At 37.1% G+C, this 27,205-nt stretch overlaps 1 protein-coding gene across 1 annotated transcript in view; it reads right to left on the reverse strand.

Moving 5' to 3' along the window:
• CATSPERB (catsper channel auxiliary subunit beta) overlaps positions 1–27,205 on the reverse strand; it is a gene marked incomplete at its 3' end in the record, with an annotated part of 85,378 nt that overhangs the window by 48,684 nt on the left and 9,489 nt on the right. Inside the window, exons 4-9 of the mRNA XM_008588223.1 lie at positions 22,767–22,827; positions 12,642–12,737; positions 7,627–7,776; positions 2,487–2,582; positions 2,232–2,350; positions 1,004–1,036 (exon numbers count right to left, since the gene is read on the reverse strand). Coding sequence (XP_008586445.1) covers positions 1,004–1,036; positions 2,232–2,350; positions 2,487–2,582; positions 7,627–7,776; positions 12,642–12,737; positions 22,767–22,827 — 555 coding nt within the window. The remainder of the gene's footprint in view (positions 1–1,003; positions 1,037–2,231; positions 2,351–2,486; positions 2,583–7,626; positions 7,777–12,641; positions 12,738–22,766; positions 22,828–27,205) is intronic.

The following is a 27,205-nucleotide window of genomic DNA, read 5'->3' on the forward strand; positions in this document are numbered from 1 at the left end:
CGCCGGCGCCCCGCTCGGCCGGTGGGCAGCCGGTCTGTATGTGGGATCCGACCCCTCGGCGGGAGCGCTGCCGCACTCCCAAGCGGTGCACTGTAGCAGTGCGCCACCGGGCCGGCCCCAAAGCTTCTAATATATGAAACTTGGGGACACGATTCAAGCTTCAGTGAGTTTTGGGGGGACATAATTCAATCCACTACAACCTTCATTCTTGAATGATATAATTTAGTGAGGTCCCTCTGTTCTTTCTAATGTAAATCAACTTTGCCCATCTGGCTTTCCCAGTTCTCTGCTTCATTTTTCCTCCAATTGGTATCACAGTAAGTCAGTTCTATTTACTTCCTGAGAAATAAGTGCTCCTTCCTCGTAGACAGTGTGAACGTGGACTGTAGGAGAACAGAATGGGGAAGGGACATGGCAAAAAGGTAGGAATACTCATAATTTCATTTGTGGTTTTCAAATCGAAGTACACCTATATGTTGATGGGAACCTCATTGAATCACAAAACCTGACTTTGTAATAGAGAGGGGAGATAACTGATGGGACAAATTCCCCAAAAAGGCCAGAAGCAGAGCTGTGGCTAGATTATATGGCATTTTTGTATAAATTAGAAAAAGTGCCCCTTTCTCCAGGTAGACACAGATCTACACCAGGGTAGATGGGCAGGGGGTAAAGTGTTAGCCAGATTCCCATGCCCACTCCCTTCAGCTGGGTGCCCTCCTGCAAAATGCAGCCTGAACAATCATAGCAGCCTGGACAGAGCATATGAGAAGGGGTGGCAGTGGCCTCTGAAATAAGGAGGAGCACTTCTGCCTTTGAAACAGAAGAGGAGATCATTTCTTCTTGGTTGCTGGAAACAATTTTTTTTTTTTTAGCTCAAACTGTAAATAATATTACAGTAACAGGGGTAGTCGATATTATGAATTACTGCCTTGCATCTCATCTCTTCAGTCACCAAGTAAACACATATCTTCTAACCAGCCCTTGGAAATTTAAAGCTTCTTACCCTTTCAAAACCACAAAAGTCTTGTCTTGAAAGCTAGAAGAAAAAAAGAAACTTTAATTTTTGCTTGCATATCAGAAGGCATAACAAAACATAGCAATTTAAATTATACCAAAGGAAATTATGTTTTTTCTATCCAAGCAGTTAGGATGGTCAGACACTAAAACCAGCCTCTGACATAGTTTACACAATATCCTGGAAATTTGCCCTTCAGTCTTTGCCTCGTTTCACTGTTTTATTAGTTTAGTTATACGTTAATGTAATTCTAGAAAGAATTTGAGATACAAACCACACCTTTCAGTGATTTAAGTGGAGCAGTTAAGAAGTGCTCACGAAGGTAGTAAGTCTGCCACCCACTTGGGTTTAGGAAAGCCCACCCCTCGCCTCTCATCTCTTCTTTGCCACTCTCTTTCCCCTGCCCAGTCCGGGGCAGTCAGAGATCAAGACTCATGACATACGTCCCATGTCTACTTCTTTGCTCTTTCTATTTAAGCCATTGTAGCCTTGCGGGCTTCTTGGATTTACTGTTTTAGCAATTACATGATAAGCACATAAAAAGCCAGATCTATTCATTGTCTGAGCCATAAATGGTACTTCCTCAGAGATGGTGAGGAAGGAGAGAAGGCTGTGAATATTCACATAGCTGGAGAAAGAGAATAATTGCTGCATATAAGAAGTATCTGCTTCTCAACCAGTACAACTGCCCCTTCTTTACTTCCCATTATCTTTTCTCCTCCTGCTTCAAAATCTTTATTACTGGTCTTATCTCTGTTGTGGAAGTATTTATTAACATGCTTAAGAATTTCATGGTATGCATATTGTCCATCTTTACCTAAACATATATTCCCCTTCTCTCAGCCCCCACACTGACTTTTAATTTATGTTACTTTGAAATACTACATTTAGCTTTATAAGTTTTTTTTAAAAACATTTGGGGAAGAAATACAGCTATAAGTAAACCAATGGACAGGTAGATAAAGTCTTTTCTACATGTATGTATTTAAGACTTACTGTAAATTTGCACAGCCATAAAATTAGCACCATTTCAAAATTACCTATTCAACACTATAAAGCAAAGGAAAAAGTTGCAGTATTATGCTTTTACATTTTGTAAAAGGAAGAAGCATTTTAATTCGAAGACCTACCATATATAATTCAAATACCAAATATTTACTTTTATGTCCCAGAAGATATTTAAGGTTAACTATTAACCACAAAGCAATTTACATACCATTAAGTCTTGGGTTGATGGATAACGAAGATCTCCACTTACAAAAAGACCCAAAGTGGTGAGGATAACTAAGAAGTGATTTGTTAAAACCATATCCACCACTGAAAGTCCTGTGTGTTCTAAAGGAAAAAATAGCATGATTAAAAGGAAAGAAAAAAGTGAGCTCCTTAAAGCAAAGACATGTCATAAATATTGTTCAACTGTTGATATAAGCAAAGTGCTGAAGATGAAGAAAGACACTGTTAGAGGAATTACCTTCTCGAAGTTGGGAATAGATAGTTTCTGTCAAGTTATACCATGTGGTATCACTATAATGCCAAAATCCAGAAAAGCTTAGGCCAATGTAAACACCTACCATGAAAGAAAAGGAAGATTAAGTATAGTCAACTTTAGTAGGGTAGTCACTCAGTTCTATGTTTCCAGGCCTTTGGGGGCAAGAGGCTGAATCTGCTCCATCTTCCAACCCATTCTCCTTTCCTGCCTCAACTGCCCTACCCTCGGTTTGAATTCCACTTCTTCAAGCATTGGAAAGATGATGTAACTTCAGGTTACACCACAGGATTTTAGCCAACCATTGGATCGACTCTTAGAATAGTTACCTCTGGGAATAATATGGCTTTAAACCAAATCTTCTTAATGTACTAATTTATCCTGTTAAAATATCTTCCAAGCTGAACTTAATTATTAAGTATTTTGTTTTATTGTAAAAGGGATCTGAATATGTGACCCCAAAATATGCAATTTTGGCGTAAGGATTATTTTGAGCTGAAGGCAATTGAGAACCAACAGATGCAGGTGCCACCCTCTCTTTATCTGCCTAAAAGCAGGGCACAAATTTCCCCTTGTGTATGGAAAAGAAGAGAACTTTTATCACTGGAAATGAAGAGTAGACACTGAGACAAAGTTGCATAAACAGACCTTATTAAAATAACCCTTATCTTTCATTAGTTCCCCCTTATAATTCCTAGTCACTTCCTCACAATTTATTATCCCTTGAAGCCCAAGCCCCTTTCTTTGTTAAAATGGTATATAAGCTCCCAAGTTTAACCACTTGAGTTTCACTTCTTTTCTGTGAACTCCCATGCACGTAAATATTAATAAAAATCATTTGCTTTTAAATCATCTGTTAATCTATCTTTTGTTAGTTTAATTTGCAGTTTTCATTCAATGAACATAAGAGGGCAGAAGAAATTTTTTCTTCCCTGACAATATCCTTTAAACATCAAGATGTTCCTATTTCAGGATTACAATTTTAGTCGACAAAAAAAGAACCCCAAAGAAGAAAATTAGAATGTCAACTCCAAGAGGGCAGAGACTATGATTTACTTTAATACTTGTGATTTAAAAAATAAATGTTTGCTAATCCCCATAAGAACCTCTTAAAAGAAGACTAAACATATTGCAAATACTGAAAGCATTTTGTTCCCTGATCCCACCTTTCCTTGGCCATAGCTAGGAATGTTGAGAGTCTTTTGTGTTTTAAATCTGGAGTGTTAATCTGAAGTTCTGAAGTGCTAAAGACACTTGACAATCTAATGTGTATCCAGTACTCTGTGTCCAAAAGAGGACTGTAGGATGAATCATATTGTGAAGTGTGTGTCTTACTTTCCAGCTCTTTTCTATGTAGGGAAAAACATAGAAGGAAGTGTTATTATTATCTACTTTTCCCAGGAAGAGGAATGCTAAAACAAGCTTCACCTTTGGAAGAATTGTCTAATTTTACAGATGACAGTGGGATAGTCTAAGTGGGAATTATTATAGGTGTCCAGCATGATAGCATGAGACCAGACACCTGCAAAGTTTAGAAATATTTAGTGGATAAATAAGCAGCAAAATAAATGCTTTATACTGGTTAATATTTTTAGATTGAAATCAAGTTAGAGGACACTCTCTAAGACAAAATGTCCATAATTATATCCCAGAGTTACAGAAGATGATTGTCTTTTACCCTAGTGGCAAAGGAAAACCACTGGAGTGTTTGAAGCAGGGAAATAATGTGATCTGGTTTGTACTTGAGAAGATCGCTCTAGTGGCTGTATAGGAAGTGGGCTACATTGGGGCAAGAATAGAAACAGGTAGGCCACTTAAGAGGCTGTGAATTAGTCTGGTAGAAAAACAACGTTGACTTGACAAAATTTTAGCAGAGGAGAGAAGTCATCACACAGGCGATAGACTCTGGAGATAGCACCACTCTGGAATGTTGGGAGAAAGAACAGTTGAGAATGTGTTCTAGGTTTTAGTGTTGAGTAATTGGGATGAGGAATGCTAGAAAGAAACAGATTTTAGAGGGAGGTGAATCAACAGTTCTAGATTAGACTTGCTATATTTGAGATGCCCTTTAGAAAGCGAGAGGAAATGTAAAACAGACAATTGAACATAAGAACAGTCTGAGCTTGGAGGAGCAGTCGGCACCAGCAAGAGCCTGAAGGTGGCATTACCATCATGAGATTGGAGTAAGTCTTCAGGAGAAAGACTGTGGTGACAGAAGGAAGGAGAGTCAAAGACAAAACCCTAGGTTCATGAGCATTTAGGGGTCACATCAAAAAGGAGCCAGCCTAGAAAATTAAGGAATGACCAATGAGGTAAGAGACAAAGCAATCAAAGGTGACATCAAGAAAGCCAAGAGCAGAACCTGTTTTCAGGAGCAAGTGGTCAACTGTGTTAAATGCTGCTGGGAGGGAAAGTAGATTGAGGATAAAGAATTGGCTGTCGGAATTGGCAGTATGGAGACTGGGTTGTCTTGAGAAGAACCGTTTTAGTAGAACGGTCAGAACAAAAGTCTGACTTACAGTGGAATGAAGATAATGGGAAGTGAAAACATAGCGCCACCTACCCTCAATTCTTTCCATCAATTTTGCTTTGAAGGAGTACAGAGAAAAGGGCTGAGAGTAAAGTAAGATACTTGAAGGTTTTGTTTCAGATGGGGGATATTAGGGTGCATCTGCATGCTAATGAATATGATCCAGCAAGGAGAGAGAACGCGATGATGCAAGAGAAATGGCGAGAATTGTAGAATAGATGCAGGAGCGAGGATCTTGAGATGGCTGCAAAGAATGGGATCCAGAACACAAGGGGTTGGGAGTGGCCATTGATAGCAGCAGAGACACTTCCTACAAGGTGAAAGGCAGAAAGGCAAAGCATGCAAGTACCAATGCTTTTTGTAGGACAGCAGATTTGCAAGTGCAACGATTAGGAGTTCCTTGTTATCAATCTTAATTTTCTCTGTGAAGTATTAGATAAAGGCACAATTGAAAGTGAGACGGGAAAGCAGGTGATAGAGACTGTTTGAGGAGTGGGAAGAGGTGTGATAAGGTTATCTTGTAGAGCAGGAAAATAAATATACCAAGGAAGAGTGATAGGATTTCTAGGCAGTGCTGAGTGCCCACTTGAGATTTGTGACATGAATTTAAAGTGAGACCAGTCAGAGGAATTTTAAAGTGAGACTAGCATGCAATTTTTTTCTAGCAATATTCTGCTCCTACAGTGCAGGAGCAGAGGTGGTTTTAACTAGAGTTGGGGTTGTGCAAGCGAGGAAAAAAGAGAAGGACAAGGAAGTTATAAGGATGGACTATGAAAATTACGGTGAGGAAAGAGGAAGTGAAAAAAGTGACAGGGACAACAGATCAAAGTCTCAGTGAGATAAAGAAATGCTGACATGTGAGTACTAAAGTAGACCAAGAGAATAGGAGGTGGTAGACAGATGCCTGTAGTGAAGATTTTTGAGATAATGACATTATTAGAGATTATGAGGTCAAGAATATGACCATAGGCATAAGACAGGGAAAAGATCATTGGAGGAGAGGAAGCCTTAAAACTGGGTATTGCGCTGGTCATCTGTTTGGATAGTGAAGTAACTGAAAATAGTGACAAAAATCAAGGTGGACAGAAAGGCAGAGATTCAGGGGCTAAACTCATCAATGAATGAGTGTGAGTGATGGGGAGGTCACCATAGGCTGGTGTATTAGTCCATTTTCTGTCACTTAGAATACTTGAAACTGGATAATTTATCAAGAAATGAAATTTATTTCTTACAGTTTTAGAGGCTGGGGACACATCTGCTCATGAGGGCCTCTAGGCGGGAGCTCTCTAAAGGTCCTGTGGCAACGCAGGCAATCACCTGGCCAGGATGGCAAGAGCTCTCTCGTGTGCTCTCCTTATAAAGCCACCAGTCATACCCATAACAACTCATTACTCTATGAATGGTTTAATCCACTCATGAGAGCACAATCTTCATGATCTAATCATTTCTTAAAGGCCCCCCCTTTCAAATACCATAATTGGATTTCTCATCCTCTTAACACTGTTACAATGGGGATTGTGTTTCTAACACGTGAACTTTTGGGGGACACATTTGACCCATAGCAGCTGGCAGCCAAGAAGAGTTACAGGGAGCTACAGTCTGAATGCAAAGGAGTGGGAGTTTTGAAGGAGAGGACAGAAGTAATTTTTAAGTAGTGGCCCTAAGGAGCACGAACAACAACCCCAATCTTGGGCTTTGAGATATGTGACCTGTGAGAGGACTGTGGGGAAAAGAATGTTATCTGGGGATAGCGAGGCTACTCTTTATTGTAAGAAAGTTAAGAGACCATTCAGAGAAAAAAATTAGTGGTATGGGCAAGTTTGCTGATGACACACCACAAATTCTACTGATTTCTTCTAGCAAATTATTGAACACAAGCAAGGGGTTGTGGGAACCCCAATTTGTAGCCTGTTGGTTAGAAGTACAGGTCACAACCTGGGATTTGTGACTGGCATCTGAAGTGTGGGGCAGTCTTGTGAGACTGAGCCCTTAGCCTGTTGGGGGTCTGTGCCAACTCCAGGTAGCTAGTGCCAGAATGAAATTAAATCATACAACACCCACTTGGTGTCTGCAGAGTACTGGAAAATTGCTTGGTGTAGAAAATCCATACATTTGGTGTCAGAAGTGTTGTGAATGAGAGTATAGAGAAACTTCGTGGTTTTTTTTTTTTTTTTCTTATTCAGGTGCTATTAAATATTACAATAGTAATGGGAAAATGCATACATAATAAATAAAATAATGTGTTACCTTAGGAACAGCAATATCTATTTATACATGGCAGGAATAGCAGACAGACAAGAAACACAAAGAATCATCTCTGGGAGGAAGTAACGTATTAATGGAGGACAGAGGATCAACAAAATCAGCAAAGACACTAAAGTCACTATTAACATGGCAAAAATCATAGCAAACAAATATACTTAGTATATCACACTTATAAGTAGACAAGGTTGAGGGATGAACAGTAAATTCTTAGGTATTTTAAGAAACATTTTTACTCCACTGTCTGTGCATTTAGTTTGTACTTCTTGTTAAACATCACTGTTATAAAACACAAAACATCACTTCCAACATTCAATAAAGCCATAAACTTACCATCAAGTGTTGTATTCAAAATGAAGCCAAGTAATGCTACATCATTGGCACAGGGGCATTTTGTCACTTTGAGATCTATCACATGCGCATATAATTTACTGACCTCACTTTCTGGCATTACAACCCCAAGAGTCCACTGAAGAATGGGTTCTGTGGAAATCAAATTTAGGTGTTACTTTCAATTGTGGCAGCACTTGAAAATAGAACATTACTACTTTCCCTTAAAGGTTTTAAAGGAACTATGTAAAGGAGCTGTTTTATAGTTCAAAAACGGGTGTATTACCTCACTCTTCATCAGTTAAAAATAGGTCAGTTCTTATTTTCCACAGTAGAAAGAATGAAGCGTAAATTCCCTTTGATGGGGGCCTAGCAAGGTCATGTTGAAAAAGAGCACATGGGATGAGAGATATTGCTTTGGCCACATTTGGTAAGTACCATTCGTCGTAGGACCTATCCCTAGATATGGAATTGCTAGATCACAGGATATGTACATTTATCATTTAGAGAACAACTTCCGCTGCAGGAGTCCACACATTTACTTTTGTTCTCTTCCCCAATCTCATGAAAACAGCAGTAGATATTCAAAAATTAGAATATATCCAGAGTAGCAATGGAGAACAGGAAAAGTGGCCAAGAGACCGAGAGAGTGAGACTAAGACTTATCATTAGTGGCCAAGAGATTTAGAGAGATTTCTGGAAGACAGAAAGAAGCTGGGGGTGGGACTAACAGGACAAAGCAATCACAGGTGAGACATTTTCACCCCAGCACAGGCAGAATAGCAGCAAGTGGCAAATATGGTCAACATTTAGAGAGATTTCTGGAAGACAGAAAGAAGCTGGGGGTGGGACTAACAGGACAAAGCAATCGCAGGTGAGACATTTTCACCCCAGCACAGGCAGAATAGCAGCAAGTGGCAAATATGGTCAACAAGGCCTTCCTGGATCTGATGTCTTTTTGATTCTTCGGCTTTTCCAGAACTGCCCTCCCATTTTAAGCCCTAGTTCATGGGCCTTTTCAAATGTCTGTTTTTCTCTCAACCCTTTTTCTCAGGTCTTGATTTGGATGTCACCCTCTCTGGGAAGCCTTCCATGGACCTCTAGAATGAGTGAGGCTTTCCTCCCAGGTGCTTCAATAACTAGAAGAAGACAACTATACTCTTCCTCACCAGACTAGGGTAGATAATGGTCCTTTTGAGAGAACTTAATCAGACAAGGCTTCTCAAATTTTAAAACTTAAAATACTACTCATGGATATGCAAAGGATTGGAGCCAGATAAAGTCAAATTTTCATACATAAAAAATGGCAGCATTTTTTTTTTCTTTTGAAGAAAAAAGAGGAAAGAGTACAAAAAGTAAGCCAGGGCAATTTGAAAGAATACTGCTGAATTTCAAAAATAGTCAAAGGACTTTTAAGAACAGAAATATCTAATAATCGATTCTTTAGCTGTTTACATTCTACCATGTAAATCTCCTCTGTCTCCCGAAACTTTCAATAACATCTGAAGACTTCACGCGATTTTTTTTTTCACTTTGTGCAAAGCAAGAAAGGAGCTAAGTTTCAATCTGGATTGACCTAGTGTAACACACGGACAGCTGAGAAGGGAAAGAGACACAATTTATAACTAAACTAATTCAGCAGTAAGTCATTTAGGGCAAGGCAGCTCTCTTTTCAGGGTGTAGCATGTGTTTGCAGGTCATTCACACCCAGATCTTAGAGAACAAGATTTGAGCTTACATCTGGGCCATGGCTGCACTGAATTGACAATGCCCTTTCACTTATGCACACGATCCCTAAAGTCAGTTACTGTGTTTTAAATGTTTTAAGAATGAAGGAGTGATTAAAAGTTTTGACTGCTACCAAGAAGCTAAGAAAGAAACAAAAAAGTGACCAATATGAAGGTCACTGGTCACTGTGATTAACAGCAGTTTTAGTAAAGTGGAGCAGACAGAAAATGGACAGGTGGTTAGGGGCATGGATTGGATACACAGAAGTAGAAATGAGATCTTTAAACATCCCTTTTGAGTTTAGCCGTGTGATAAATTAAGTTTGGCCTAAAGTTTTCTTCAGACGTAGTGAACCATAACCTAACGTGACGTGTAGACAGACTGTAACCTACTCTTGTAATAAGTGGCTGAGTGTCAGCTAATCACAGGCAGTCAGCTGTTCAAAGCAGGTTCAAATAAGGCAAACGCCCAGCTGTAACCAGTCCAGCTGTTTCTGTACCTCGCTTCTGTTTTCTGTACCTCCCATTCCTTTTTTCTGTCCATAAATGTTATCTGAATACGTGGCAGCTGTGTAGTCTCTCTCAACCTGTTCTCGTTCTGGGGAATGCCCATTCATGAATTACTCTTTGCTCAGTTAAACGCTGTTACATTGAATTTGTCTGAAGTTTTTCTTTTAAAAAAATGAATAAAGTTTTCTATCTGTCACCCTAACCTTAACCCTTGATTCCCACTTCCTGATGTTTTCTCCCCATGTCTTCAGCATTTCAGTAAATGATACCATACTTGACTGCTTGAGTCAAAATCTAGGATTCATCCTTGATACTTCTGTTTTCCGTATCCCTAGTCCACCGAGAAGGTATTTCAGCTCCACTTCCAAAATGTATCCTGAAGGCTCTTATTTCTCATCACCTCCACTACTAATACCACAGCCCGAGTGCTCCAGACCATCTCCTGGGTGGACCATTGCAACAGCTGCTACCGATCTCCTTTATTCCATTAGAGTCATCCTCCCCCAAGAGTCGGTTCTCTAAACAACAGCCAAAGTGTTCTTTTTATAAAGGATAAATCAGAATTTATTACTCTCCTGCTTAGAACACCCCAATGGCTTTGGACTGTAATTACAATAAAATCTGTACTTTTTTTTTCAATCAGGGTGAGTGCAGTGCAGTCCCCCACTGCCGCAGATAGTGCCATCAGTTTCCCACATTTGAGGAAATTGCAGGGGTCAGGACATCCAGAGTGCAATGGATAAGCCTCGCCCTAAGAAAACCACCCTCATGATCATGGTATCGACCCCCCCAGGTAAAGTATAAGTCCACATTTTTTCCCATGATTCCTTCAGCCTCTCCAAAGTCATTATATACCACTCTGTCAATTATGATGCATTAGCAATGCAGGCCTCCTGTTAGTTCCTCAAACAGATCAATCTCATTTTTGCATTTGGATCCATCTAAGATCTGCTAATTTGTGAAGCTCTTTGCTGCCACACCTCTGTACGAACTAAGCAAATGTAAGTTAAAGCTTTTATGCAGTATATAATATTTTGGGCACATCTTAATATGTAAATGATTCAGATTTCAGGCTTTTAAAAAAATTGAAATAATTTTATATTGGTATTTTAGTACATAAAAGTAGCATAGGATATCAAAATATCAGAATCCCAAAGCCAGTACTGCAATTACTATTAAATACTTGGCTCGCTATTTTTTAAAATTTTGTAAACTATGAAAAAAATGAGAAAGTACAATATTTTGTCATTTTTGTTTCAGATATTTTAATTTTGACTAAAGAAATAAAACAATATAGATATGATTGAAGATATACCTCTGCTTTACTCCGTAGTCTCATTCCCAAGTCCCCCTCAAATGCATGAAATTGTTGTGTATATTTCTAGTCCATGTTTTTATATCTTTACTATAAAATATGTGTACAAATATGCATGAAGACTACATAGCATTGCTTTCTGTGTTTTCTGGATTTTAGATAAATACTCTCCTCCTCTGTTCTGCAACTTGACTGCTCAATCAATGTTTTTGAGTTCTGTTCTTGGTTATACACATGGGTCTATTTCCTTCATTTTAACAGAACATACCAGCATGTGCCAGTCTTTTCCTCTACTATGGACATTTGGGTTGTTTCCAGTTTTTTCTTATTGCAAATAATACTGCATTAAATAGGCTTGTAAACATCTCTTGGGCACATGTGCGACCTGTATTTCTCCCGGGCAGTTCACACACGTCACTGTACATTAGAATCATCTGGGATGACTTTCTAAAAGTGCAGATGCCTAACTCTACTTGTACAGATGAGATTTTAACTGGTGTACAGTGGGGTTGAGATATCATTACTTTTTAAAAAGCTCCCAGGTGATTCTCTTCATAAAATGTAATATTTATTTATGTTTATTCTGCATTCTACACAGCATCCTATTGAAGTGGGACTAATACAATAAAGGAAAAAAGGAAGGCAAGGAAAGTGAAGATAAACAGAAGATCCAGGGCTGATAATTTTTTTTTTTTTTTTGTCTTTTGTCTTTTTCCGTGTCCGGCAACGGATCGCAACCCTCAGTGTTGCCCCCGTACCAGACCGGGGACCGGCAATGGGATCACAACCCTCGGTGTTGCTCCCGCGCCTCGCTCAGCCAGTGAGCGGGAACCGGTCTGTATGTGGGATCCGAACCCTCGGCGGGAGCGCCGCCGCGCTTCCCAAGCGGCGCACTATCCAGTGCGCCACCGGGCCGGCCCTGGGCTGATAATTTTTTTAAAAAAAATTTATACTGCAGTGCTTTAGGTGATTCAAAACTTGTATTATAAATTTTCTATTAGAAAATTGAGAAAGAGAAGCCTAATCAGTTATACCGCTTGGTGTTCATAAGCTTAACAACTAATTTTTAATTTGAAAAAAACAAAACCATTCTTACCAAGACTGGGAAAAAATTTTTACTAGTGGTCCACATAAAGAAGACTGTGATACAATGAATAATATTTAACTAAGCTGCATCTAAGATGCAAAAACTAACTTTATAAAGCCATTGTTTATAATGACTCCCAACACAGCTACAACAAAAGATGTATTTCCGTATTTCTATAACACTCTTTGCAGACCTCTATTAACAACAACCCATACATATGAGTATTTAATTCTTTGTCTGCCCCATCAGATTGTAAGACCCTCAAGGGTCATGATCATCTTGTATTTATTTGTTTATCTCTAGGACTTAGCACAGAGTCCGACATATGGTACATGTCAAAATTTGTTGTACAAATACACTTTTATCTGCTAGCACTTACCTCGAGCAGTATCTAATAGGGTTCCCTCAGTAGCATAAATATTTAATCCATGATGTAAAGTGATCCTTACTAACCATTCTTCCACAGCAGCAATATCTGTTCAAAAACAAAAGAAATAATTATTTTTTCAGATGTCATGTTGGTGAAATTTAAAGATATATGAATATTACCAATGATGATAACCCTTCCTTTTCCAACCATTTGACTGCATTTATGTGTGAAGTTTCCCACATTTTTCCTACAGACATTTTGCTGATAGAATAATAAACAAAGAAGTCTGAAGTGATCTTACCAGCACAGCTATGAATCGAGACACTAATATTTTATTTTATTTTTATTTTTTGTAGAATAAATGGTAAAGTGTTATGTTTATTATGCAAAGACATTATAGACACACTAAAGGAATACAATATTCATTGACATAACTAGATTAAGCACTCATCACAATGTTCCCAACTCACAGGAAAGTGACAGAAAAATTAGAAACTTAAGAATGGGATATCTCATCACAGCAGAATTTTCTCATAAAAATAAAAAAATAAAATGAAGCTGCAACCAAAATGAGTTTCCAAATGGCTAATTTACTGGCCAGGTGAAAAGAGCCATTTACAATTGATGAATTCATTAAATTATGTTTGATTGCTGCAGCCAAAGAAATGTTCCTAGAGAAAATAAACTTGCCTTTCAGTGAGACCAGTTGTTCAGAGAGTTGAGGACACTGGGAGTAAAATCAATAGTCAATTGAAAAACAAGGCAAATGATGTAAAAAGATTTTCTTTGGCTCGTGATGAGTTGATACATGTTAACAATACCACCCAGTTGCATATTTGAGAAGTCATTGAGACACTAATATTTTAGATCATAATTTTTCTCCCAGAGCTGTTGTGACTTGGTAAAAAGCAAATTATGACACTTCTGTAAAGTGATACAATATTATTTAATAGTAGACCATGATTAATTAAAATGTATAGTGTAAATTCTAAGGTGAACACTAAAAAAATTTTACATGTATAAAGAAGAAGCCAATAGTGGAGATAAAATGGAATCATAAAAATAATTAATATGAATGAAGACAGAAAAGACAGGAAAAGTAAAACAGAAGAAATAGAACAAACATAAAAAAACCTGCAAGATGGTAGATTTCAATACAGCCATATCAACAATTACATCAAATGTAAATGGTCTGAAAATATCAACCGTAAGACAGATTTCCAGATTAGGTATAAAAATCAAGACTGAACTATATGGTATTTGTAAGAAACCCACTGTTAATATAAAAGCAGAGATGGTCTACAAGCAAAAGGATGAGTGGGGCCTGGGGAAGCCATCAGCAGTGGCTTTGACCTCGGGGCTGCTGTGGTGGCTGCACCCATAGGCCAAGGCTGAGGCTCCTGCTGAAACTGAGGTAGTTCATGAAGTACACGTCTGACCCAAACGGTTTGGCTGCACAGGCCCTCATGCCCACCGTGCACCTAGGCAGGTCTGTGCATCATCCTGGCAAGGCTATGGCTATTCTGGAGGCTGCTGAAGCAGGTGTTACCCAAACAGATCAGGTGCTATTTGTGCCTCTTGCCCTCACTGCTCTCCATCAAGGAATTGTTGGACCTCAGGAGAGATAACGGTGTGAAGAAAACATCATCTATGTTTCCAGCTTCTCTTAGACATAGCCTGGAGCCTATTAGATCTGTCACTTTGGCTGGATTTGGTTAGGCCTTGCCATTTTTTCATCTGTAGAATAGATATTTTAAAGATCTAAAATTATTGGATGGAATGGATGGGTACTGATGCTGTCATTTATTTAAAGACTTTTTCAAGTGAATCATTTGAGAGATTTCCAGTTTTTAATAAGTCTGCATGGCACCATTATGAAACCATACCTGCAGCTGATGATTGAAGCAATCTTAGCAGTAAACCCAGAGATGCTTCAAAATATAAGACTAAACAGGAAAAGACCAAGACGAATAGAACTTTCTAGGCCTCTCTGTGAAGAAAGGTTGTCTTCTAAAAGTCAATGAGAGAGAACTTTCCACCACCAGCTTTTGAGCATGGCACCATAGTTATTCCAGTACTTGAATGTTTATTTCCTTCAGGCCAAATAGATGTTTTCCATGGAGCCTCTCCCATAGTACTCCAGCTCTTTCATTAAACTAGCAACTTGGGAAATTTTTCATCATTCCCTGCTGCTGTGTGGTCAGTGACAGGCTCAGAAGAGCAGAGAGTCTCCTTAGAGCTCTGGTATCCTCTTACCTTCCACCTCATTATCATAGAGTTGGGTGTCTACAGTCTCTACAGGATTCTGAACCTCTTCCCCATTCCAGACACAGCATATACCTACCGTGATCAAATGTCATGCCTGTCTCAAACCACTGATCAGGGGTTTGGGTATCTGCAAGTTAAAGACATCACCTGAGACTGTCTTGAAAATTCAGTCCCAGGGTTCTTTTTTCCTCATATGCATCCTTCCTCCACTCTTTGACTTCCTCCATCTGATTCTATTCTCATCAGAAGCCTGGATACTTTTGTGTTAGATTTTACTCATTGATGCATTGGTTTTATTTTATAATTCATTCATGTACTTCCATTCTATTGATTAAAGTGTTCCAAAAGTTGTCTTGGAAAGAAAGGTAAAAGGATGAAAAAAATATGGCATGCAAACACTAATCGAAAGAAAGCTGTAGTGGCTATACCAATATCCGACAAAGGAGATTTTGGATGAAAGTAATACCAGGAATAAAGAGGGGCAATACCTATGATAAAGGCATCAATTCACCCAAACGACATGGCAACCCTAAATATGTACATGCCCAACAACAGTGCTTCAAAAGCTGATTCAAATACACATGGCACACTTACCAAATAGACCATAAAACGCATCGTAACAAATTAAAGAGAATTATCTTATGAAATACACTCTCTGAACACAAAATAGAATTATGTTAGAAAAATCAATAACAGGGCCGGCCCGGTGGCGCACTGGAGAGTGTGCCGCTTGGGAGTGTGGCGGTGCTCCCGCCATGCATCGTAAAAATTAAAGAGAATTATCGTATGAAATACACTCTCTGAACACAAAATAGAATTATGTTAGAAAAATCAATAACAGGGCTGGCCCGGTGGCACACTGGAGAGTGTGCCGCTTGGGAGTGTGGCGGTGCTCCCGCCGAGGGTTCGGATCCCATGTGGAGACCGGTTCCCGCTCACTGGCTGAGCACGGTGTGGGCACAATGCCGAGGGTTGCGATCCCGTTACCAGTCAGTAAAAAAGACAAAAAGGAAAAAAAAAAAAGAAGTGCAACGCCGAGGGTTGCGATGCCGTTACCAGTCAGTAAAAAAGACAAAAAGGAAAAAAAAAAAAAGAAAAATCAATAACAGAAAGATATCCGGAAAATCTCCAAATATGTGGACATTTTACAGTAAACAAATGACAAAGAGAAAGTGCCATGGTGAAAAATCAATAACAGAAAGATATCCAGAAAATCTCCAAATATGTGGACATTTTACAGTAAACAAATGACAAAGAGAAAGTGCCATGGTGGATTAGAAAATATTTTGAGTTGAAAGAAAATAAAGACACAACATACTAAAATTTATAGGTTGCAAATAAAGCAGTGCTTAGAGAGAAAGATATAGCAGTAAAATATTTATATTAGAAAAAGGAAAGATCTCAAATCAATTATCTGAAGCAGGGGCTGGCAGATGTATAGGCCTTGTAAAGGATTAGATAGTAAATATTCTGGGTTTTGTGGGCCACATGGTCTCTGTAACAGTGCTTTAACTCTGCCATGGTAACAGAAAAGCAGCCATAGAAAACACATAAATAAATGAACATGGCTGGGTTCCAATACAATTTTATTGGCAAAAACAGGCAGCAGGACAGATTTAGCCAACAAGCAGTAGTTTGCTGACCCCTGTCCAAAGGTTTCCACTTAAGAAACTAGGATAAAAAAGAAAAAGGAGCAAATTAAACCCAAAGCAAGTAGAAAGATAAGATAAAGAGTGGAAATTAATGAAATGAGGAACAGAAAAACAATATATATAATCAATGAAACCAAAAGATGCTCCTTTGACAGGATTAATAAAATTGATAAATCTCTGCCAGACTAATCAAGAAGAAAAAAGATGTAAATAACTTAAAGATGAAACAGGGACAACTACAGATAGAATTGCCATATGATTCAGCAATCCCACTGCTGGGTATATACCCAAAGGAATGGAAATCATGTTGAAGAGAAACCTGCACTCCTGTGTTTATTGCAGCTCCATTTACAAAAGCCAAGAGATAGAAACAGCCTAAATGTCCATCGACAGATGACCGGGTAAGGAAAATGTGGTATATATACGCAATGGAATACTACTCAGTCATAAAAATGAATGAAATCATGTCATTCTCAGTAACATGGATGAACTTGGAGAAAATTGTGTGAAGTGAAATAAGCCAGGCACAGAAAGAGAAATACTGCATATCTACACTCATAAGTGGGAGCTAAAAAACAAACAAATAAATAAAAAAGAAGGAAAGACATAGCAATCACAATAATACATTGAACTTTTAAAAGGAGAGAACAGAACTGTAGTTACTAGAGGTGGGAAAGGGGGAAAGGGGTTAGCAAGAAATTGATAAAGGGTCACAAAGAATGATTATGTTTTGTAATGATGAATATACTAATTATCCTGATTTAATCATCATATATTTTGCACAGGTATTGATATTCAACCATGTACCCCACAAATATGTATAGTCAATTATGTTTCAATAAAAAAAAGATGAAATAGGGGACGTTACTGCAGAGCCTATAAATATTTAAGGACAATAAGGGAATGTCACAAATAGCTCTATGTTCATACATTCAACAATTTAGGTAAAATGGATAAGTTTCTTGAAAGACACAAATTGCCAAAGCCCACTTAAGAAGAAAAAGACGACTTGAATATTTCCATATCTATGAAGAACATTGAACTTGTAGTTAAAATCCTTCCACAAAGAAAACTCCAAATCCAGATATCTTCACTGGTGAATCTTACCAAACACTTAAAGAAATGATGACACCAATTCTAAAACAAATCTTCCAGAATATAGAAGAGGAGGGAATGCATCCCAACTCATTTTATAATGACGGCCTCATCCAGATACCAAAATGAGATGAAGATATTACAAGAAAATAAAACTGCAGACTGACAACCTCAAGAACCTCCTAGCCAAATGAATCCAGTAATATTAAATGGATAATGCACCATGACCAAGTGTTGTTTATCCTCAAATTTTAAGGCTGGTTCAAAATTCAAAAATGAGTTAACGTAATTCACCATACCAACAGACGAAAGAAGAAAATCATTTTCATCTTAATAGATGCAGAAGAGAATTTAACAAAATTCAATACCAATTCATGATAAAAACTCAGCAAACTAAGAATTAAAGGAACTTCTTCAACTTGATAAAGGACATGTACAAAAACACCTACAGATAACATCATATCTATTGTGAAAGACTGAATGTTTTCCCCCTAAAATTTGAAACAAGGCAAAGATGTCCTGCCTTACAATTTCTATTCAACATCGTACTAGAGGTCCTACCAGTACAACAAGGCAAGAAAAATAAGTAAAGTGGATACATATTAGAAAGAAAGATATAAAATAATCTCTATTCCTAGATGGATGATTACCCATGTAGAAAATCCCAAAGAATATATAAAAGGCTACCAGAATGAAATAAGTGAATTTAAAAACATTGCAGAATATGAGGCCAATACACAAAAATCAATCATATTTCTACATACTAGCAATGAACATTAGGAAATTAAAATAATAACACCAAAAACATAAAATACTTAGGTAAACATTTTTAAAAAATGTATAACTTCTTTATCCTGGAAGCCACAAAACCCTGATGAATTAAATCAAAGAGGATATAACAAATGAGGAGATATACTGGATCCATGGATTAAAAGATTCAATATTGTTAAGATGTCAATTCCCCCTAAACTGATCTATAGATTCAATGCAATCCAAATTTAAAAATTTCAGCAAGACTTTTTTGTAGAACTAAACAAGTTGATTCTAAAGTTTACATACAAAGGTAAAAACTATAATAACCAAAACAATGTTGAAAAAGAAGTTCAAAGTTGAAGGACTAACATTACTTATAAGACCTGTTATAAAGCTAAAATAATCAAGACAGTGTGGTATTGGTGAAAGGACAGAGAGCCCAGAAATAGTAATTCAGTGGGGACAAAATAGTTTTTACAACAATGGTGCTGGGATAATTGGATGTCTGTATTACAAAAACTTAACCTCAGTCCATATAACTTCCAAAACTTAACTCAAAATGAGTTATAGACCTACATACAAAACCTAGAACTGTAAGTTTCTGAAAGCAAACACAGAACATCTTTGTGAACTTAGGTTACGCAAAGATTTCGTAGCTGCGATGCCAAAAGTACAATACAAAAAATAAAAAATTGATAAATTAGTCTTCATCAAATTAAAAACTCTAATCTTCAAGAGACATTTCTAAGAGACGAAAAGACAAGCCACAGACTGGGAGAAATTATTTGCAAACCATATATCTGAGAACAGAGTAGTATCCAAAATATATAACAAACTTGCAAAAGACTTGAAAAGATTCTTCACCAAATGGCAAATAAGGACCAAAACAGATGCTCAATGTTATTAGTTATTAGAAAAATGGAAATTAAAAACAATTAAGTGCCACTACAGACCCATCAATGGCTAAAAGGAAAATATATACAGACAGTCCCCTCTTAATGATGGTTTGACTTAATGATTTTTCAACTTTATGATGGTGCAAAAGCAGTACTTATTCAGTAGAAATTGCACTTCGAGTACCCATAAAACCATTCTGTTTTTTACCTCCAGTATTCAATAAACTACATGAGATATTTAACATTTATTATAAAATAGGCTTTGTGTTAGATGATTTTGCCCAACTGTAGGCTAATGTAAGTGTTCTAAGCACGTTTAAGGTAGGCTAGGCTAAGCTATGATAGGTTAGGTGGGTTAAATGCATTTTCAACTTACGATATTTTCAATTTACAATGGTTTTATCAGGACATAACCCCATCATCAGTCAAGAAGCATTTGTATATATTTACATACAAGGGTACTTCAGAAAGTTCATGGAAAGATTCATATTATCTTTTAATTCTATTTTTCCATGAACTTTTTGAAGTACTCTCATATATACTGTATGTATGCATACTTACATACATATATGCAAACATACACACACTGATATATACTAAGTGCTGGCTTAGTATGGATGAAGATCAGCTAGTGGTCAGAATGTAAAATGACACAGCCTCTTTGGACAGTTTCTTATAAAGTTTCTTATAAAATTTTCTTATAGGCCGGCCCGGTGGCGCACTGCACTAGTGCGCCGCTTGGGAAGCGCGGCGGCGCTCCCGCCGAGGGTTTGGATCCCACATACAGACCGGTTCCCGCTCACTGGCTGAGCGAGGCGCGGGGGCAACACCGAGGGTTGCGATCCCGTTGCTGGTCCCGGTCCGGTACGGGGGCGACACTGAGGGTTGCGATCCGTTGCCGGACACGGAAAAAAGACAAAAAAAAAAAAAAAAATTTTCTTATAAAGTTGAATGTACACTTATCATATAACACAGTAATCCTACTACTCGGTATTAGTTAAATGCAACAAAAATTTATGTTCACACAAAAACCTGCATGAGATTGCATATAGTGGTTTTATTCATAATTGCCCCAAACTGGAAAAACCCAAGTGCCCTTCAACAAAATTAAGCATGGTACATCTCTACAGTGGAATACTACCCAGTAAGTAAATGGAAGAAACTATGGCATAGACAAACCTCCAATGAATTATACTAAGTAAAAGAAGCCAGAATCAAAGGTTATATATTCTGTGATTCCACTTTATGATCCTGGCATAGGCAAAACAACAGGAATGGAAAACAGGTCAGTGCTTACTGGAGCCTGGGAAACTGGGAGGGTTTGACTAAAGGTGGAATAATTTTATTAGTTGATAGAACTGTTCTATATCTTGATTGTAGTAATTACACAGATGTATACATTTGTGAAAACTCATAGACCTGGATACCAGAAAGGTTATACTTTACTGAATGCAAATTATACCTTATTTTAAAATGATAAAGGAGAGGGCAAATTATTCAGTGTAAATCAAGGAGGGTCTCCTTTTACTTTCAACAGTTATATGCAGTTCAAACTTCAAGCTGCCTTCATCACTTTCTAGCTATCACTAAATCTCCACATGGTTCCATGGGCCTCAGTTCAATCATTTCAAAGTGAAGATAATAACAGTACCTATCACATAGCGAGGAATAAATGAGTTAATACAGGTAAAGAAAGTATTTACAGCAGTGCTGACATATAAAAAAGATTCAATAAATGCTATTTGCTATTTCTGTTATTACAATGACTATTTTGCTACCTTTGTTCTTGATGTTACCTTAATTATTCTTCCCGATATTTTACATATGTATAATACTCAAATTCATGGCATGGCAGTAGATAATATATGATTAAGGAGGAACAGTGAATGAGCAGATATGGTTTCCTTCCCTCCAAACTTCTTTTATGATTTTTGGCATGTTACTATCTGCATAGACCATCCCCTCCTATTATATTACTGGCACAAGTGTATTTCTTTTCACTCAGTCCAGGGAGTTGTGCCAGGAGAGGAAGAGATCATTTGGTCTTTTTCTATAAAATACTTAGGTTCTCAGGCTACCTCTGTTCCTGTCTGGGTAACTTAGAAGTAATGCATTTCTGAAATTAAAATTTGTAAATAAGTGGTAGAAGTAAAAATAACATGTGATCTTTGCTTTTCTCATTGTCAAATTAATGTCAATATTAGCCAAACAGCTAGAATAACATTCCATCATTATACTGAGAGTTTAGTTTCTTCTTTTTTTTTTTTAAAAAAAAAAGAGGACTATAATTTCCAAGATGATTTCCTTAAAAAAATTATGGAAAAGTTCTAATAAGAAGATTAATTTGAAGAAAATGAGATGAATAAAGGGCAAAGACAAGATATAATCCGTGTCAGATGTTACAGCACTGGGGCTTCCAGTACAGACTTTTATCTTTGACACTTCCTTATCTAGAGGTTCTTTTCTATCATCTCTGCCTCACTCTCACCTCCCTCCATTTTTACTTTGTAGGAATTGGGCTGACCCCTTGGGAAAATACGTAAAAATTCAACAGTAGTGAGGCAACTTTAGAAAGCCAGTCTACAAAGAAAGAAAAATAGCTCGATTGGTCAGGCAGTGTTATAATACCAAGTCAAGGGTTCAGATCCCCATGCTGACCAGCTGCCAAAAAAAAAAAAAAAGAAAGAAAGAAAGAAAGAAATGTACATTTATAGAAAATACAGATAAGAGAGACAAGGGTGAAAATATTCCTTGGGTTGTGGATGGTTTTCCATTTCTTATTTCTAACTCCTTTGTATAACCTGGCTGCCTTTTTGTCTTTGGGTTTCATGACTGAAATAAATATCTTCTTTTTTCTTTAAGTGATGTCAAGTCGGTTTTTGTTTCTTGCACTTACCATATTAAAACAACAAACCTTCCACTATTTTTACCTATGGGAATGTATCTCATGCTCGAAAATCTACTAGTTCAGTCCACTAGCTAAATATTCACAACTCCTGGAATTCGACTTTTCTCCTCTTTGTATCTAGGTATATACACGAGCATATAATGCTATACTACCACATAACACTTAATAGTAGATACCATAATAGAATAATACATTATATATTACAGCCTGTAACATTATAAGATTAGTGATTCAGTTCCAATAGAGTTAATTCATGCCCAAACTTCTGGCTACTACAATTTTCAAGTTCTATAAAATAAGTTTAATTTAAATAAAGGATAATACAAATGTTATGTGTTTCAGAATAATTTACCTATAATAGGATTGCTAAATAAAATACAGGAAGCCCAGTTAAATTTAAATTTCAGATAAACCATAAATAGTTTTTAGTAAGTATGTCCCAAATACTACATGGGACATTTACATGGGATAGCAAAAAATTATTAATATAATAAATGTTTTTATTTGCTAAGTTTGGCAACCCAAACCTATAAATAAAAGAATTAATTCAGATCATTCTTACCTGTGTTTTTTGTGATGTTTTCTCTAGGAATATCAATCAACCAGAAAACCCGATCACCGAACTTGAATAAAGAAAACATCAGAAAATAATATTTTACAAAGTTAATAGCAACATTTATTTTGGTATATTACACCCTATCTTTTTTTTCTGTTGACATTAAAAGCAATATTCTTTATTTAGTAGCATTTTTTTCTCTTGAATACATTTCATTTCACACATACATGGGTATAATGTAAGAAAATTCCTAACAGTGAAATTTCTGGGTGAAGGGTATGTGCATTAGATGTTTCAACTTAATTTTATGTCTTAAAAGATAGGGTTATCTATCATCCAATGCATACACCTTTAAAACATCCAATGCACATACACTTTACCCAGAAATTTCACTGTAAGGAATTTTCCTATACTCATATATGTGTGAAATGAAATGTGTCTAATATTTTTACATCAATGTTTGTAATAGCAGAAGACTAGAAATAATGAAAATGATCATCAGTTATGTATAATAATATAGCCACATAATGGACTACCATACAGCCAAGGTCAGGTAGCACAAAGATGAAGCATTGCCAGCTTGATGTGTCAGAGGACAGAGCTTGGGGTTGGCAGAGCATTTGGGAATTTAAGAGGAAAATCCCAGGAACAAGGGAAATGCAAGAATGGTGAGCTCTAAGATTTAAATATAAACTATGCCCAAATCATTGAGCAACGCAGGTGCAGAGGACATCCCCAAAAGACCAGATTTAAAAAATCAGCAACGGAAGCTAAAATAACTGAGCAGAGATATAAGTTGCCAAAACCACAGATAAGACAGTTTGCAGTTCTTTTTTTTTTTTTTCTTCCCTTTTTTGTCTTTTTTACTGACCGGTAACAGGATCGCAACCCTCGGTGTCGTGCCCACACTGCGCTCAGCCAGCGAGCGGGAACCGGTCTCCACATGGGATCCGAACCCTCGGCGGGAGCGCCGCCGCACTCCCAAGTGGCACACTCTCCAGTGCGCCACCGGGCCGGCCCGACAGTTTGCAGTTTTTGCCAAGGCAAGTTATCTGCCTTTTAGAATAACAACAATAATAGCAATTTCTCAGAAGAACATAACAAAATCCAGAGTTGCTACAGCTTATTATCTTAAATGGCCTGTTTTCAACAAAAAAATGACAGGACATAAAAAGAAACAGGAAAGTGTAACTTATACTTAGGAAAAAAGGGTAAACTGACTCAGAGTGAGTCCAGATAACAGACAAAGATTTCAAAGCAGTTATTATAAATACGAATGTAGATTTTCTAAAAATGATGTTCTAATGAGGAAATGGATAGAAAATCCCAACACAGAAATAAAAAGTAAAACCAAGTGGAGATAAGAATAGAGCTGAAAAGTATAATATCTGAAGTGAAATATTTACTAAATAGGTTCAATAGATTGGAGATGGCAAAAGAAAGAGTAAGTGCACTTATAGATATAATAATTAAAATTCCCAGTATGAAAAAAGAGGAAAATGATTAAAGAAAAATGAGCAGTCTTAGAGCCCTGTGGAAAAATATCATGTGTTCCAAAATGTGTATAACTGGAGTCCCAACAGGAAGAGAGACAGAGTAAGGAGCAGAAAATTTGGGGGGGAAATAATGGCCAGAGACTTTCCAAATTTGGTAAATTTACAATCCAAGAAGCCCAAAGAACCCCAACTGGGTAAATACAAAGAGAAAATATTAAAAGCATCCAGAGAAAAATGACACATTACATAGAGAAGACAATAATAAAATTAACAACAGATTTCTTGTTCAGAAACAATGGTGCCAGGTGACGTTAGAATGACATATTCAAAATGCTGAAAGAAAATGAAGTCAACAAGAACTTTTTTTTTTTTTTTTTTGTGACTGGTAAGGGGATCGTAACCCTTGGCTTGGTGTCGCCTGCACCGTGCTCAGCCAGTGAGTGCACCGGTCCTACATAGGATCCAAACCCACGGCCTCGGCGCTCCCAGTGCCTCTGCACTCCCAGTGCCGCACTCTCCCGAGTGAGCCACAGGGTCGGCCCCAACAAGAACTTCTGTATCTGACAAAACTATCCTTCAAAAATTCAGGTGATCATTAAAAACCTATTAGAACCCACAAATGAATTCAGCAAGTTTTCAGGATACAAAATCAATGTACAAAAATAAATTATATTTCTATATACTTGCAGTGTGCAATCTGGAAATGAGATTAAAAAAGCAATTTCCTTTATGATAGCATCCAAAAGAATAAAATATTAGAAATAAATTTAACAAAAGAGGTATAAAACATAATACTCTGAAAACTATAAAACATTGTTGAAAGAAACTAAAGAAGATCTAAATAAGTGGAAACATGTCCTATGTTCATGAATTAGAAGACTTAATATTATTAAGATGTCAATACTGTAAATACAAATTTATTTACAGATTCAACACAATCCTTATGAGAATNAACCCTCAGCGGGAGCGCCACCGCGCTCCCAAGTGGCGCACTCTCCAGTGCGCCACCGGGCCAGCCCCTAAAAATGATGTTCTAATGAGGAAATGGATAGAAAATCCCAACACAGAAATAAAAAGTAAAACCAAGTGGAGATAATAATAGAGCTGAAAAGTATAATATCTGAAGTGAAATATTTACTAAATAGGTTCAATAGATTAGAGATGGCAAAAGAAAGAGTAAGTGCACTTATAGATATAATAATTAAAATACCCAGTATGAAAAAAGAGGAAAATGATTAAAGAAAAATGAGCAGTCTTAGAGCCCTGTGGAAAAATATCATGTGTTCCAAAATGTGCATAACTGGAGTCCCAGCAGGAAGAGAGACAGAGTAAGGAGCAGATAATTTGGGGGGGAAATAATAGCCAGAGACTTTCCAAATTTGGTAAATTTACAATCCAAGAAGCCCAGAGAACCCCAACTGGGTAAATACAAAGAGAAAATCTTAAAAGCATCCAGAGAAAAATGACATATTACATAGAGAAGACCATAATAAAATTAACAACAGATTTCTTGTTCAGAAACAATGGTGCCAGGTGATGTTAGAATGACATATTCAAAATGCTGAAAGAAAATGAAGTCAACAAGAACTTCTTTTTTTTTTTTTTTGTGACTGGTAAGGGGATTGTAACCCTTGGCTTGGTGTCGCCCACACCGTGCTCAGCCAGTGAGCACACCGGTCCTACATAGGATCCAAACCCACGGCCTCAGTGCTCCCAGTGCCTCTGCACTCTCAGTGCCGCACTCTTCCGAGTGAGCCACAGGGTCGGCCCCAACAAGAACTTCTGTATCTGACAAAACTATCCTTCAAAAATTCAGGTGATCATTAAAAACCTATTAGAACCCACAAATGAATTCAGCAAGTTTTCAGGATACAAAATCAATGTACAAAAATAAATTATATTTCTATATACTTGCAGTGTGCAATCTGGAAATGAGATTAAAAAAGCAATTTCCTTTATGATAGCATCCAAAAGAATAAAATATTAGAAATAAATTTAACAAAAGAGGTATAAAACATAATACTCTGAAAACTATAAAACATTGTTGAAAGAAACTAAAGAAGATCTAAATAAGTGGAAACATGTCCTATGTTCATGAATTAGAAGACTTAATATTATTAAGATGTCAATACTGTAAATACAAATTTATTTACAGATTCAACACAATCCTTATGAGAATNTAAGATGTCAATACTGTAAATACAAATTTATTTACAGATTCAACACAATCCTTATGAGAATTCCAGCTGGCTATGTTGTAGAAAATGACAAGCTTATTGTAAAATTCATATAGAAAGTCAGGGCACCCAGACTAGTAGAAACAATCTTTAAAAAGAAAAATAGAGTTGTAGGACTCCTGCTTCCTGATTTCAAAATATACTACAAAACATCAAGACAACATAGTACTAGCAAAAGGATAAACACATAGATCAATGAAACAGAAATGAGAATCCAGAAATAAACCCTTGCATTTATGGTCAACTTATTTTCAGTGAAGGTGCCAGAACAATTCAATAGGGAAAGAATAAGTATCTTTTTAACAAATGGTTTTAGGAGAGTTGGATATCCACATGCAAAAGAGTGAAAGTAGATCCCTACCTCACAGCATATAGAAAAATGAACTCAAAATGGATCAAAGACCTAAATATAAAGCTAAAACTACAAACCTCCTTAAAGAAGACATAGGGGTAAATCTTTGTGATCTTGGATCAGGCAATAGTTTTCTATATTTGACACCAAATGCCCAAGCAACAAATAGATACAGTGGACTTCATAAAAAAAATTTTATGTATCAAAGGCACTATGAAGAAAGTGAAAAAACAACCTGCGGATGGGAGAAATTATTTGCAAACCATATGTCTGATAAGGAACTTGTATCTAGAATACATAAGAACTTCTGCAATTCAGTAATAAAATTAAGTAACCAAATTAAAAATGGGCAAAGATTCT

Source organism: Galeopterus variegatus, unplaced genomic scaffold (assembly GCF_000696425.1).
Source record: "Galeopterus variegatus unplaced genomic scaffold, G_variegatus-3.0.2 Scaffold4725, whole genome shotgun sequence".
In the NCBI taxonomy this organism is placed as follows: domain Eukaryota; kingdom Metazoa; phylum Chordata; class Mammalia; order Dermoptera; family Cynocephalidae; genus Galeopterus; species Galeopterus variegatus.